Consider the following 16,803-nt stretch of genomic DNA (forward strand, 5'->3'; position numbering starts at 1 on the left):
CACAGACCTGATTACAACTTGAATGGTAGATGAAATGCCAGGGCTGTGAACTAGATCAGTGGTAGTCAACCTGTTCTCTACCGCCCACTAGTGGGTGTTCCAGCTTTCAAGGTGGGCGATAGGGGTTTGCTGTAACTCTGCTTTATAAATTTTATAAAGTAAATGTTAGGTAAGCTCCCCGTTAGGAGAGCAAGTACGTTCAGAGAAGCGTTGTGAGAGTTGTGTTGGGGAACACACAAACCAGCATACAGAGACACTGCACCTGGTGCCCCACTGCTCTACCCCCAGTGGCGGATTAAGGCTCACTGGTGCTCTAAGCACTGACAAATCTTGTTGTCCCCCTCCTTTGTATATACTGTACAAATCTTCATTGGGTTTTTTTTTCTTTCTCAACTTTGTGGTGCCCCCTTGGGTCTGATGCCCTAGGCGCGTGCTGAGTCTGCTTAATGGTTAATATACTACTGTCTACTCCAATTTGTTACCCAATTTTATTGTTATTATTCAGACACTAAGTCGTGTCCAGCTCTTCACAACTCCATGGGCCACAACATGCCAGGCCTGCTTGTCCTCTCTTGTCTTCCAGAATCTTCCCAAACTCATGTCCATTGTGTTGATGACACTATCTAATCATCTCATCCTCTGCTGTCCCCTTCATCTTTTGCCTTCAATCTTTCCCAACATCAAGGTCTTTTCCAAGGAGTCCTCTCTTCCCATTTGGTGGCCAAAGTCTTTGAGCTTCAGTATCTGTCTTTCCAAAGAATAGTCAGGATTGATTTCCTTTAGGACTGGCTGATTTAATCTCCTTGCAGTCCAAGAGACTCTCAAAAATTTACTCCAACACCACAATATCCAATTTTCGTGATACTCTTTTAGTCACTTCCAAGGGCTACTAAATGGAAGGTGGAACTACCTAACAGGGGCCTCAGTTTGCTCACTATTGGAAGCCTTGGTTGGGAGTCAAGTAGAAATGAACATTTTGCAGAGGAATCACTTTTGTCTCTGCTTCACCTCTAAAACCAGGAGAGTGAAAAGTGGGTTGCAGCTTTTATTTTTATTCTTAAATATCCATTTATAGACTGCTTTTATTTTTCTTTCCCACTCTTCCCAATGAAAGGGAAATAAAATTCATCAGGACTGGCATCCTGTTTTGACCCACCATATTGTTCGGAGCATAAGACGCACCAGAATATAAGATGCATCAAGATTTTGAAGAGGCAATTTTTTTAAAAAAAAAGGTTTTGCACTCTGCAAACCTCCCAAAAACGGCCCATTTTTCATGAAAACAAGCCCGTTTTTTGTCAAAAAAAAAAAAGGGCATGCAGAACCTTTAGGAGGCCTATAGAGTGCTCCTGGGGGCTGTGGGGGCAAAAACCAACAAAAAGCGGCCCATTTTTCGCTCATTTTTGCCCTCCCCAGCCCCCAGGAGCACTCTGGAAGCCTCCTAAAGGCGATGTGAAGCCATTTTGCAAAGGGGATGGGGTTTCAGGCAGCCAAAAATGCTGAATTCAATGTATGACACACCCAGATTTTCACCTTCTTTTTTGAGGGAAAAAGATGTGTCTTAGACTCCAAAAAATACTTTATTTAGCTTGTGGGTCAGAAGAATGGGAATCTTACGTTTTTTTCCCCACAAGCTACACTTCCACTTGGCTAGGCAATTCAAACTGTTAATCTAGGGGAGGCCAATGTGTTAATCAGCAGAAATATAACAGCCCTTTTTAATATCCATATTAGGGCAATATTAAAGCTCATAAAATACTGAGCAAGTTTTCCAGTTATCCAAAACTCATTTAATAATCTCTAAGCTTTTTTCCTTATTTTGTCAATTGAACATTGTAGCTAATGTGATTAAAAAGTGTACTTTAAATTCCTTCTCTTGCAGGATTTCCAAATATGTAAAATTTGGGTTACTGGCATAGAGTGAGGAAACTCGGTAACTTTTATTAGTCTATCCCTTTCAAGTAAAATTTGTTATTTATTGAATGCAAGTAGTTTTTCATTTAAAATTGCTTTTATTCCCAATATAACATAATATTGTGCTGACTCTTCTTCTCTCAAGTGGAGATTTTAGAAATTCAGTTTGGTACTTGATCTATAACCACAGTAAGAACTGGAAAATTCATTATTAAGCAGTGATTCAGGATCTAATTTCAGTCTATCACGGGACCAAAGGTTTATTCTGTGCCCATCCTTAGGAAACTTCTCTCTCACCAAAATGTGGGAACTGGGCTGGTCTACACATTGTATTTATATGGTGCTTGGTTGTGTGTTGCTTTTAATTGTTAGGGGGTTAATAGCCCTAATGGCACATGATAAGGTGCCCATTTCCCAGCCTTCAATTATTTGTCAACAGTCCGACTAGCAAACCCAAGGAAAGTAGACACTCTCAGGAACTTTGAAATCCCAAAAGCAAACTTTTATTGGAGACCCCATTTCGGTACTGAAGAATCAAAACCAATTCTGATTTTTCTCGTTCAATGTATATGTTGAACAATAGCTTAGACAATAGCTTCTCCTTCCCCCCCCCCTTAGTTGGTACATTGTCCAATTATGAATCATCCTTTTGTTTTGAGAACTGTTCACTTCTTGGTCAGACACCTGCATCAGTAGCCTTGGTGGGTTCTTGGCTCCAATGATCCATCTCTGGCACATCTGCATTCTTTCTCCCTTTCCCTCCCCCCACCCCAGTTCTTTGACAAGTTAGTGATAAAACGATTTCAATAGCGGTTCATAAAGCGAGGCATCACTCATGATTGCATCCAATTTTACAACAATTTTGACACAATGGTTAAACAAATTGTCATGGTTGTTAAGCAAAACATCATGTGAACTGCAACCTGTAACCTTTCCTGCAGGCTTCCCCAGTGACTGTTTTTGTCAGAAACCAGTTGGCAAGGTTTCAAATAGCAACCGTAAGATTGCTGGATGCTGCATCCATTGTAAATGTACAAGAGTTGCCAAGTGCCCTAATTGCTATCATTCAATCCTGGGGACACGGCAACACTTTTAATTGTGAGGACAGGTTGCAAATCACTTTTTTCAGTGCCACTGTACCTTCAAATGGTCACTAAACAATTGGTCGTAATTTAAAGACTATCTCTATTGTTGAAAGACAATTGATCATAGGAAGGCGTACCCTGTTAAGTTGCCAGCAATTAGAGAGCTATAAACAAAAAGATAATAGAATTGGCAGGAATAAATCTTCCTTATAGCGTGTCATTAGTAGCAGAAAAGATTCTCACCAGTCAGCCTACCAATTGTTGGAGCAAACCACATTATAATTTTCCTGCTGCTAATGGGAGTATAAAACTAATAAATTGTTGAGAAGGAATGATTCTTGTGTTTCCAATGTCCTTCTTAAAAATGCTGAAGTCTGTTTTTGCAGCCCCTGAAGCTATTTTTATTATAGTTATTGCTAAAGATTAGACTTAGCAACCTGACATTTTGAGGTGTGATTCACTGTGTGAAAACCTTTGTAGTATTGGCTCATAGAAAAACTCACAAACTTCGCCCCACCTCCCAACAGCCTTTCCAGGCAAAAATCCACAGAAAATCTTGGTTTTATCCACTTTATATTATCTACCCAATTATTATAGCCGCAGCCACCACCCAAAATGGATATCCTGACCTGCCACTGAAAGATTCCCACTCCTGGCTTTGAGAAAGGGAAAAAAGCTAAGATCATTTTGTCTCTCTGTGTATATACTGTATGTGTGTTTGAGTGAAGGGAAAATTTGTACTTAAATGTTGATAGCATGTGCTCTCCTTCCTTCTTCCCTCCCTTCCTCCCTTCCTTTCTTCGTTCCTTGTTTTTATTTTATTTTAATGCTTTATATAACTCTTGTGAGCCTTCCAAGTTGGGTTTGCTAAATAAAGACTGCATGAGTTTGTTCAATAAATAAATGTTTGAAACCCCTAGCCCAGCTATTTGCACATTGCTCCAAATTGAGAAGGTTTCTCACTATTAATAAATCTTAATTTCACAGAACAGGAAAATTAGGAAATAATAGTTGCAGGGTAATTGCATTCAGTATATATTTCAGTTAAATCAGATATAGTTTTTCTCCGGAGCTTACTTATTTCTTAGCCTTGGTTTTACCTATTTTGGGTAAGCATATACTTCGAGATCCGGGGTGTCAAACTCACATTGTGAGTCACGTGACGGATGTGTTTTTCCCCCTTCACTAAACCGGGCGTGGGTGTGGCCAGCGTGTGACGCATCTGAACCATGGGGCAGGAGTCTGACAGCCCTGTTCTAAATTACTTGCGTGTTTGTGTTTCCTCAAAAGTTGTGTGCTGTTGTTGTATATATACAACAATCTCTGAACTTTTATTTCAATAAACTGAATATGAGCAAAATTAAGTGGTTTTTTTTTTAAATAGCTAACAGTTCGATAGGATTTTTCTCCCCTCTTCAGGGTAGTGTGAGTAACATTCTAATAAGAGGTGTGTGCTATTTTGAAAATGCGAATTATATCCAGCCTTTCACCTCCTAAAGCATTAGTGCAGCACCAGCTAGTTTGTCATAGAGTAAAATTAGCCCCGTCTGTGCCGCTAGTGAAAGGGGGTGGAATGTGAAATGTGACCAAACATGTAAACAAGTTCAGCCACGCCTAAAATATTTTCCACTGTGGGTACAAGTGTAGAAATTCATTGTCAGGCTGAAGGCGTTTGATCTGAGTTAGATCTGCAATTTCTGCTGTTGTTATTTAAAATCTTCCAAGGTAAGTCTTTTAGGCGAACTTTATTTGCATGGGTGTTTATAAATTATGAAACAATTAATGTAAAGGATTAATAGGTTGTGTTTTTTTTAAGTGATAATTCTTGCAGCCCCTCTATCTTTTTTTCCTACTGTTAGATTGCTATTATATTAACTTGAAATACAATACACAAGTTATTTTTGTAGTTTAGATTATAGTAACTGGGTAAATGTGGCAACATCTGGCTCTAACTTTGTGTCTGTGGCATTGCATATGTGCAGTGAAATAAATAGCAATATCAAAATTGCAAATGTTATTTCTTTGTGGGGGGGGGGGAATAGTGTTCTTTTCATGCAATGAGCTGCCTCTTTTCCTTGCTGGTTTCCAGGGTTTTTCCCCCCTGCTCTAACTGCAAGGCTGATCTTTTATGGAAAAAAATGATCATGTTACTTAATAATGGATACTTCTGCCATATAAGGACTTGGGTATACAATCATATAATTTCAGCTGTCTTTTCATGGAGACTGTGTATTATTTGTCAGTCATGTTAACTAGCTTGCATGATGCATTAGTTACATTTTAGTTCCACAAATACTTGTTGCACTTTAATATTATAACTTAAGGAAACTTGTTTCCATTAGTGGATCACAATTCCGGCATTCATTAGGAATAATCTGAAGAAACTTCCCTTAATGTAATCCTCCAGATTTCCTTAAATTCATCTGCGACCAACTGGGGTAATAGGGAAATAACTTATAATTTATATTTTTTTTCCCTTATTGATTTATTTTTAAAAATGCTACCGCATAACTTATTTTTGTTTGGACACAGTCAGTAAAAGGTCAATTGAATATCTAGGACTGGGTTTGCAGTACCCTGTTTCCTTGAAAATAAGACCTCCCCAGATAAGTCCAATTGGGCTTTTCAGCACATGCACTAAAATAAGCCCTCCCCCCAAAATAAGCCTTTTCAAAAAATATTGCAACATAGCAGCAGCCATGAGGTGACCACACTCACCGCCTCCTGCCCCTCAAAAATAATAAGACCTCCCTGAAAATAAAGCCTAGTGCTTATTTCAGGGGGGGAAAAAAGACCTGTTATTTTTGGGGAAACATAGTATAGAGGTCTGCAGTAAATCTATAGGTTCTTCTCTTGATGCCAGCAAATGTTTCTAATCATTTGTATTTAATATTGCGTCCTTGGAAGGCCAACTGCATATCCCAGTCAGCCCCAATAAGTTTCTGATACATAATTCTTGAATATGCCTGGGCACCAGATAGATAGATAGATAGATAGATAGATAGATAGATAGATAGATAGATAGATAGATAGATATAGATATAGATATAGATATAGATATAGATATAGATATAGATATAGATATAGATATAGATGATATAGTTATATTTATATTTATATTTATATTTATTTATATATTTATATATATATATATATATTTATATTTATATTTATATTTATATTTATATTTATATTTATATTTATATTTATATTTATATTTATATTTATATTTATATTTATATTTATATTTATATTTATATTTATATTTATATTTATATTTATATTTATATTTATATTATTTATATTTATATTTATATTTATATTTATATTTATATTTATATTTATATTTATATTTATATTTATATTTATATTTATATTTATATTATTATTTATATTAATATTTATATTTATATTTATATTTATATTTATATTATTATTTATATTATTATTTATATTTATATTATTATTTATATTTATATTATTATTTATATTTATATTTATATTATTATTTATATTATTATTTATATTTATATTTATATCATTATTTATATTTAGGTGTCCCTAAAGTTTTATCTAGGGCAGAGATGAAGAACCTTTTTGGCACCAAGTGCCCAAACTGGAACATGCATTCATGTGCATACATGTGCATGTGTCGGAGTGCCAGAAACCCAAAAACCAGAATGCCAGTGTGCACATGCTGTTTTTGGCTGTTTTTTTTTAGCCATTTTCAGGTCGTTTTCAGGCTGTGTTTTGGGCTGGTTTTCAGGATCTGCAAAGACCAGCAGGCCGCCGCATCAGAAACCAGAAGAGAAGCTGGCGACGGCATGCGTGCCCAGAGAAAGGGCTCTGAGTGCCCCATCTGGCATGATTGCCAGAGGTTCGCCATCACGAATCTAGGGAATGGCATACTCAACTCTTGAGAATCAGGTTCTATGTTCTAGTGGCACAAATAGTTAGATTCCTTCTTATCAAAATGTATTCTTTCCAGAATATATATATATATTTATATATATTAGGGAATATAAAAAGTCCCTTACTTTTTTCAAGAATGACTTGCATCCTAATGTTGTGCATGTTTAACAAGGCTGTGGGAGTCACTGAGCTACAGCAGCTGTGATTGCTGGAATGGCCAGTGTTAAGCAAAGCAGTCACATGTCATTTTCCCCACATTGCTTATTGGCAGGGTTGTTAGGATCATCATGTGAGGACAATCTGTAGCCTCACTCAAATGAAACTTTACCTAAGTTTTTTGTTGCTTTTTATTCCATGCCAGCCTGAATTATTTGCATTTTTTTTTCTTTGCCCTCAAATACCTTATTTCAAATATTTAATCGCTCGTAGAATGAGATGATTATTAAATGAAATTACATAATTCATGTTTTATTAATCAGCAATGCCTCACTATTTTGTCTGGGGGAGGGTCAGCAGAACAACCCAGCGTGCTAAATTCTTACTTCTTAGAAATCTACTTTTAATTAATAGTTGTTCCGTTTTCAAACCGGAAGTAGAATGCCCTGTATGAAATATTTATTTTTGGTTAATTGTATCATTTTTTCCCCCCTGTAGCAGATGGTACGTGAAGAGTATATTTCAGCAACCCCAGGTACTGACGTACAGAGACCAGATCCTCAGTATACCTACAATGTTGGCATTTATGGCTGGAGAAAACGCTGCCTTTATTTATTTCTCCTCCTCTTGATCATCATCCTAGTTGTGAATCTTGCTCTGACAATTTGGATTCTTAAAGTAATGTGGTTTTCAACAGTAAGTGTCCCCCCCCACCCACTTTAATTGGGTTTTGCTGTTGCTTTTGCTTATATTCTTACTGTTGCATCTAAGGTTTTCTCTGCTCTGTAAAACATCCTTCAGAGAGGTGGGATTCACTTACCTTCCCTACCGGTTCGCAAATGTCTGCACATGCGCACCGCTTTCTGCGCGTGCGGAGTGCTCGTGCATTAAGTTGGGGTGGGTGGGTGGAGCCTCCTGCAGCCACCGCTACCGGTTCACCTGAGCTGGAAAGAACCAGTTGAACACACCTCTGATCCTTCAGTGTATTTACCCTAGAGGAATTTTGGAAATAATTTTCAAAACCTGGGGAATTCCTATATAAAAACCAACAAAAACACAATACAATACCTAGTTTTAACATAGTTATTTTCAGCAAATGTGATATTTTCCCCTGCTTTTATCTTATTTCAATAGCTGAGTTTGTATATCACACCAAGTCTTTATGTGTTTTTTAAATTTTATTTTAGCCTGATGTGTGAATCTGGCCAGCTGAGTTCAGCCTTTTTAAAAGCCATTTTTTGCCCTCCCCAGGCTCCAGAGGCTTTATGGGAGCCTGGGGAGGGCAAAAAGAGCCTCCCCCCACCCGAGGCCCTCCAGAGGCTCCAGAAGCTTCCCTGAAGGCTCCGGAGGACTAAAAACGGTCCTATGCTTGCAGGGTCATTTTTAGTCCTCTGGAGCCTTCAGGAAAGCTCCCTGAAGCCTCTGGAGGGCCACCGGGGGGCAGGGGAGGTTGTTTTCGCCACCCCCAGGCTCCTATAAAGCCTCTGGAGCCTGGGAAGGGTGAAAAAAACATGCAAAAAATGGGGGGGAGCGCCTCTCATGCGCGCATGTGCACTGGGGTGGTCACGTGTTGCATTATGGGTGCGGCACGCCCGCGCACGACCTCCCCTGCACTATCCCCACTTATGGCACGCGAGCCAAAAAAGGTTCACCATTGCTTGTATATAATCTCAGCCAGAGGCTGCAATCTTAAATATACTTTAGAGTAAGCCTTACTTAATGCACTGTTAACATGCTTTGAATTGTGTTCATTGACTGGTATTATTTGAAATGTATTCTTCAATTCTTATGTGACTGTCATTTCTGAGTCCGTTACTGAAATGTTTCATCTGATGAAGTGCTACTAATGAAGTGCTCAAATATCTAAATCCTTAATGGGAGAGATACCATGTAGATTTAGTTGCATGCCAACAATGATGAATGTATGGTGCCATTTCAAATAACAATAATGTATGGTTACTCCAAAAGGAGAAGAGGAGGAAATGGACAACCTCTAGCCTTGCTGTCACGCAACTTACATTGTTTCTTTGAATTACAGCTTTTTGAAGAGGGCTTGTGTACACATTGCTGGTACCTGGACTGGAGAAGACATCCTTGTGTACAGCACCTTTTTATAAGTGCAGTCCCTCTTGGTTGGATATTCTTGAAGACGGCTCTTATCAAAACCACAAGTGATATTCAGCCGGTTCGGACTGGTTCACCTGAACCAGGTAGTGGAAATGGCAGATGGGCCTGCCCACCCACACTGGTTCTCTACCATCCTATTTAGGCACGTTTTCAAGCCACATGCATTGCGTGCAAGCCAGGCGCATACTCAAAGTCCATGCACGGAAGGCCAAGCGCATGCATGGACAGGGCACATGCAAGCGAAGCGTGCGTGCACTTGCACGCTCTCACATTTGCGAATCGGTAGGGAAAGTAAGTGAATACCACCCCTGATCAAAACCTTGTGTGAAAAGATGTTTTTATGATCACCTTTCTTCCACCCAAAACATATTTATCTTCTGAATTTCTATTTCATCAGGGATGTCTGCCTTGAATAAATCATGCGGTATTTGGGAAAAGATTAATGTGGCGTCTTTGAAAAGAATTTGACAATGACTTAGACAACTAATATTTAAAATGCGTTTTGCATTTGCAGGCTGGAATGGGATACCTACAGGTTAATAGCGATGGGCTTCGTCTGGAAGGAGAGTCTGAATTTTTATATCCATTACATGCCAAAGAAATTCACTCTAGAAAGGTAACAATACAATGTTATGCACAGCTATTTGGAGACAAATCCCACTGATTTTTAACTAGGTTTATTTCTGATGAAATACACAAAGAAATGGGCGGTGGTTTGTCTGGAAAAAAAGTCATATTTACTAGAGTGATGCAGAGCCTGTTTTGATTTGATAGAATTTCAATAAAATCAGCCCTACAAAGCAGTTTTGCTTTGAAATTGAGGGAGAGGCCTGATTCAAAGCAGCAATATATACCACATGCCTGAAAATACTTCAGGGTGTTTACTTTGAAACACAGCACAGATCTGATGTTTTTTTTCCTGCTGATTCTGGCATTGTTCCAGCAATATTCAGTTCTGTAATTTCTCTTTCCATTTCAACAAATATACACAAAGAATGCTAATTCTTCGATTGATTCAGTAGCATAGCTAGTCAATATGTTTTTTCCCCATATTTTGAATTTCTAGGGCTCTTTTGTGCCGCCAAGGTAAATTTTAACTAGTCATCATTCATCTTCTCAGTTTGCAGCTCCTTGAACATATCTAACCATAACTTTTAACATTTTTGGTTTTCTACTAAGGGAATAGTACACATCTGTGCTTATCTTGCTAACACAAATGAGCATTCAACTTAGCTCTCGCAATATGGGAGAGGCAAGTCAGTATGTATTCTTTGATAGAATGAAAGTGCATTCATGTATCGAACCAACATTTAAATTCTGCATTGTTAGGGTATGCTTACACCTGTCAGTAAAAGTGAACCAAGCTAAAGATTATAAATTAACTGTTTTTAGAAAATGCTGTTTCCTAACGCAGCTGAGACCTGCTAGTGTTGAGGGAGTCTTTCCCAGGAATGACCGAGCTTTCCAACGGAGGATGTTCCAATTCTCCTGGCATTCAAGAAAGCCCAGGGATCAAGCACTCCAGAAAAGCAAGTGGAAAAGCAAGATATTCCCCTTTGAAGATTTTTAAAAAAAATGAATTTGGAACAGGGCAGTTTCCACATTGCTACAGCACAATTGAAATTCTTTGCACAATCATTTGAATAGTGCTATGTTTTCCAGCACTATCCTCAACCTGCTACATTTTCCTAGCATATTCCCGCAGGTGCAGGGTCCGCTTTTTGGATCATTGAATCAGTGGTGGGATTCAAATAATTTAACAACTGGTTCTCTGCCCTAATGACCATTGAAATGAATTGAATTGAATTTATTATATTTCTATGCCGCCCTTTTCCCCAAGGGGACTCAAGGCGGCTCACAACCCAAGTCAGGGGGGGGGGGTAGGGGATACAAATAGGGGAAAAAAGACATGGACAGACAATACCACAATTTAAAACAACTCAACAGACATACCATTCAAGCGGGGACAGGAACTCATCAGCCCCAGGCCTGTCGGAACAGCCAGGTTTTGAGGGCTTTGCGGAAAGCCTGGAGGGTGGTGAGGGTCCAAATCTCCACGGGGAGCTCGTTCCAGAGGGCCGGAGCAGCCACAGAGAAGGCCTTCCTCCGGGTGGTCGCCAGTCGGCATTGGCCAGTGGATGGAATTCGGAGGAGGCCTAATCTGTGGGATCTAATCGGTCTATTGGAGGTAATTGGCAGTAGGCGGTCTCTCAAGTACCCAGGTCCAATACCATGAAGGGCTTTATAAGTGACGACTAGTGCCTTGAAGCGTATCCGAAGACCAATAGGCAGCCAGTGCAGCTCGCGGAGGATAGATGTAACGTGGGTGTACCGAGGTGCACCCACAATTGCTCGCGCGGCTGCATTCTGGACAAGCTGAAGTCTCCGAATGCTCTTCAAGGGCTGCCCCATGTAGAGCATCTGGGTAGGTGGGGCTCGGTGGTCATGTGACTGGGTGGGCTTGGCCAACTCAAGGTGACTCAGGTCGATGGGCGCTTTGCCTTAGCTGTTACAATGTAATAAGGGTTAACCGGAGAGGCAGTTTCTGTAAGCAGGTCAATAAGATTAGGCTAGAAACAACACTAGAATGTTTCCTTCCCGCCTTCCTTACAGGATTAGCCCTGTAAAGTGGAAAAGAACAAAAGGAGATTTCTTCCAACAAGCGGTTCTCTGAACTACTTAGAAAGTTACCAACTGGTTCTCCCGAAAAGGTGCGAACTGGCTGAATCCCACCACTGCATTGAATGCTAACTTTGCACAGTCAGCTGTGTCTCCAGGGCACAGGCCCGTGGCTTGCATATCTTTGCATATCTTGCCATCTCCGTTTTGAATACCTGTGAGGTCGCCGGCCATTGACTTCTAGTTGGTGAGCAGTCTTGGTCACGGTGGAAGGTGCTGCTCTCTGGTCATGTCCATACCAGTAGAGTCGGCTTTCTCTCATCTTCTCTATAATTGGTGCCACACCAAAATGTTGTCAAATGGTGTCGTTTGTGATGTGGTCAAGAAGGGAGATAGCAATAGCAATAGCAGTTAGACTTATATACCGCTTCATAGGGCTTTCAGCCGTCTCTAAGCAGTTTACAGAGTCAGCATATTGCCCCCAACAACAGTCCGGGTCCTCATTTTACCCACCTCTGAAGGATGGAAGGCTGAGTCAACCCTGAGCCGGTGATATTTGAACAGCCGAACTGCAGAACTGCAGTCAGCTGAAGTAGCCTGCAGTGCTGCATTTAACCACTGCGCCACCTCGGCTCAATGCCCAATATCCAACAGAGCATTCACGTTTCCATAGCATGGAAATAGCTTTTGGTCCCTTTTGTTGCTATCTAGCATTCATTGCCATACAGTGCAACAGGGCAGATGGTTGTCTTGTAAATTTTAGATTTAAGATGGGTTGGGCTTGCTACATCTGCGGGAGACAAATATTTCAAAAAAAATATTGTAGTGAAAGTTTTGAAGGTCTTCAGCTGAATTACTTTCACGGGAATTCTGCTCTTCCTATTCCAAAAACATTAAGCTTCTATGGGCATGTTGATACTTTTCCATTACAATAGATGGGGAAACTTTTTTTTTCAAATCAAATATCAAGGGGATTAAAATTGAAATGGCATGTTACTGAATCTTGAATTTTAAACCCAAGTGGATGTTTTTGCTGACTCTCAGATATCTAATTCAAATCAAATCTGGGATGATTTACTTGGGCCTTATATTTGCTAATGATTGGATTTGTGGAACATATGGATTAAATTCAACAGTTTTTTTTTATAGAACCATGGTGACAGGTGAAGTAAATGTAGATGCAAAATTGGTGTGACATCGAAACACACACTTGGTGATTAAATAAGAGCTGTAATCAAGAGTTATGCTACAGTGAGCCATTAGGAATGAGAACACTGGCAGTAACTGAAGTGGCACTTAGTAAAAGAAGTAAAATGTAGGTAGGGACATTCCCACAAATAATTCAAACAGGATATGCACAATGTGTATTCAGATGCCAGCATTCTTCCTCTTCCTACAAGGTCTCTTGTGCTCCATGTCCATAAGGTAGATGTAGGATGGTAGTGACTATTTCTCAGGCCCTGCAACGACTTCCCCCCCCCCCCCCCTGTGGAGCAAAGAAAAGTAGGAGGGTAGATTTCACAGACATTAGGCTTCAGCTTAATTTTGGAAATGCCCTCGCATTGTTGAAATGCTCAGAATTTCCTGACAGAGGATATTAAAATAGTGTCAAGAACTACGCAGACATGAAATATAGAAAGATTAAAAAAGAGAAACTACAGCACACAAAAGAATAAAGCCAAGCATTGTAAGGAATTCTAATTAGCAGTCCTGCTTGTTCCATCCCATCCCATCCCATCCCATCCCATCCCATCCCATCCCATCCTATCCTATCCTATCCTATCCTATCCTATCCTATCCTATAGCAATAGCAATAGCAATAGCACTTATGTACCACTTTACAGTGCTTTCCAGCCCTCTCTAAGTGGTTTACGGAGTCACAGCATATTTTCCCCGACAATCTGGGTCCTCATTTTACCCACCTTGGAAAGATGAATGGAAGGCTGAGTCAACCTTGAGCCTGGTGAGATTTGAACTGCCAAATTGCAGGCAACTGGCAGTCAGCAGAAGTAGCCTCAGTACTGCATTCTACTCACAGATCCAATCCTATCCTATCCTTACCGTACCATAACATAAATAACATAACATAACATATATCATTGTAAGTTATATAAGATATACATCATATACAGGAGTGGGTTGCTACCGGTATTACTTGCCGGTCCGGCGCGCATGCACATTTACACCTAAAAAGAAAGGGGGGAGGGAATTACATTTCTGCAATGGAGATTGTTCTACGCATGCGCAGAAGCAAAAATAAAGATGGCGCCACCCACAATAGAACCAGTTTGGATGTGTGGGCAGCATCTAAGTAGTTAATACCTACTCGAACAAACCAGTCCGAACCTGTAGGAACCCACCTCTGATCATATATCGTAAGAGTTGGAAAAAAATGAATGTGTTTTTTACTTTTCAGTAAGGTCTATCCAAAAGTTTTAAATATTTACATTCTTTTTTCTCTTAATCCTAGGATTCACCCTTACTTTTGCAGTCTTCTCATAATGTGACTTTGAATGCACGCAATAGTGATGGAAATGTCACAGGCAGATTAAGCGTAGGTAGGTGTAATATATTTTGCTTTAGTTTGGATTTTGAAAGTTTTATATCCAAACAAATGAATGTGTATCTTTTTATGATCCTGTACAATATCTGATATATATTTATGATCTCGTATAATATTGTGTGTGTGTGTGTGTGTGTGTGTGTGTGTGTGTGTGTGTGTGTGTGTGTGTGTGTGTGTGTGTGTGTGTGTTGCCCTGGCTAGTCAAATACCTAAAATAAAGAAAAATACTTTTATGTCATTATCAAAAAAAGAACATATGAATAATTTCCCTTCATTTATAAATTTCTTTAGTGGTTTAATTCCTGGGAAGATATTAATATCAAATTTATATAAATTATTTAAAAAATATAAATTAGATAGAAATTCATCATTCAAAATACAGCCGTTTGGATTAAAGATTCTGTGTAAAGAGACAAGATGCTGCATATTAAGAATTTCAAGTTATATCACATCTGGAATTATAGTTTAGCTTACTTTATCCACATTGTATATATTCACAAAGAGCTATGTTTATACTTTTGCATGCTGATATCTACAAAATTTGTCTTTCCATTTGGTTTAGAACACTCTGCTTTTTCTGATCAAAGGAACCAGACAGAGAGAACATAACCAGATGCTAATCTTGCACTGTAGTTCAATATATATATATCAACTGATCAATGTAACGAGTCTTACTCACAAATTACTGAGCCTAAGATTACACATTTAGCATCGCAATTATATAATTATATACTGCAACATTGAGGATGTGTGCTTAGGTATGTATTTTTAAAACATGAACAAAGAAAGTCCATTTTATAATGTTTTGTCTTTTTTAGATCTGGATATGGTACAGTTTCATAGTCAACTATTTCAGATCAACTCTGTGAATTTTGATGAAAAACCTCTTTTTACTGCGCATGACAGTGACACTGCAATTGGTACAGAGAAACTTCGAGTCACAGGTTTGTTTGCAAGTCTAAAACTACAAAAAATGTTATTGTGAAGATGAAGACTGTAATCTGAAACTGGTTGTATAAATAACAGTAATGTATATAAAAACAGCATATCTCTGGAACACCTTGAGCAATTTCAACCAAACGTGGTACACAGATGACTTACCCTCTGGAGAAAAATATTGTGGGGGTAAGACACCCCTACAACCCCTCAGGGTGTGTGTTCTGTTAAGATACAGCCTGTTGTGGCTTAAAACGGCTTCTACTGTACTGCAGTAAAATGACTTCTACTGTTCAGCACACTGGAGTTGCCATGGTAACGGCTTCATCGTACTCCACAAGGGACTCCCTCTGGTAAGGGGAAAAATACACTGAATACAGCATTTTTGACTTCCGAAACTCCACCCCTTCACAAAAATGGACCTGCATAGCCTTTAGGGGGCCTGGGGGCTGGGGAGGGCAAAAACAAGCAAAAAAAATGGCCTTTTTTGCTCGTTTTTGCCACCCACCCTCCCAGCCTCCAGGAACACTTTTCAGGCCTCTCAAACTCTCTGCATGTCCCATTTTTCACAAAAAAACGAGGCGTGCAGAGGGTTTGGGAGGTCTGCAGAGTGCAATTTTTTTTTTTAATTTACCTCGTCAAAATCTTTGTGGGTCTTATACTCTGAAAAATACAGTAAATATCCAGTCAATGCCGGATTATCAGCTAGTTTGTTTATTAATGAATTTAAGAGAGCATTGAATATTTTATTACTGATATTTTTAGCTAAAATGTTACATTAAACATCTTCAAAATTGTGTTTTACTTTGAGGTCTAAAAATATTTATTTTGATTAATTGGTAATTATTATTTTTTACTTGTAATTCATTTTTAAATAGATGCTGGGTAGCATCTTAAAAAAAAGAAGGAAGAAAACAGGGCTAGATCTGGTTAATCCTTGGATGGAAAACCACTGGCAACACTGGAACATCAAAAAAATCTTCCCAGAACAAGGATATAGCAGATTATTTCTGCTGTTGCTAAGAAAATTATGGGATGTGGACATAGAATTATCAGTCAAAATTAGGCAACAAGCTCAGTTGAATACTGAAGTTGTAAAATCATTTATTTGGCTGATGAATGAAGTGCCGCATTGAATTAGAATAGAATAGAATTCTTTATTGGCTAAGTGTAATTGGACACACAAGGAATTTGTCTTTGGTGCATACGATCTCAGTGTACATAAAAAGACAAGATACATTCGTCAAGAATCATAAGGTACAATACTTAATGATAGTCATAAGAATACAAATAAGCAATCAGGAAACAATATCAATATAAATCGTAAGGATACAAGCAACAAAGTTACAGTCCTGCAGTCATAAGAGGGAGGAGATGGGTGATAGGAATGATGAGAAGACTAATAGCAATAGTAATGCAGCCTTAGTGAATAGTTTGATAGTATTGAGGGAATTATTTGTTTAGCAGAGTGATGGTGTTATGGGAAAAACT

General features: G+C 38.9%; 1 protein-coding gene across 3 annotated transcripts in view; it reads left to right on the forward strand.

Annotated features, from left to right (window-relative positions):
• Positions 1-16,803, forward strand: part of SGCG (sarcoglycan gamma) — a 28,118-nt gene that overhangs the window by 2,065 nt on the left and 9,250 nt on the right. For 2 of the 3 annotated variants that reach the window (XM_087721218.1, XM_087721220.1), the window contains exons 1-5: positions 4,585-4,724; positions 7,566-7,763; positions 9,709-9,810; positions 14,284-14,371; positions 15,195-15,320. In XM_087721218.1, the coding sequence (XP_087577344.1) occupies positions 7,569-7,763; positions 9,709-9,810; positions 14,284-14,371; positions 15,195-15,320 (511 nt within the window). In that variant the 5' untranslated portion in view covers positions 4,585-4,724; positions 7,566-7,568. Of the gene's footprint in view, positions 1-4,584; positions 4,725-7,565; positions 7,764-9,708; positions 9,811-14,283; positions 14,372-15,194; positions 15,321-16,803 lie in introns of those variants that run through there. The other variant, XM_087721219.1, reaches the window with a different exon arrangement.

The sequence above is a fragment of the Thamnophis sirtalis genome, unplaced genomic scaffold, assembly GCF_051295495.1.
Source record: "Thamnophis sirtalis isolate CommonGarterSnake01/CBP01778 unplaced genomic scaffold, rThaSir2_p1.2 scaffold_8, whole genome shotgun sequence".
Lineage (NCBI taxonomy): Eukaryota > Metazoa > Chordata > Lepidosauria > Squamata > Natricidae > Thamnophis > Thamnophis sirtalis.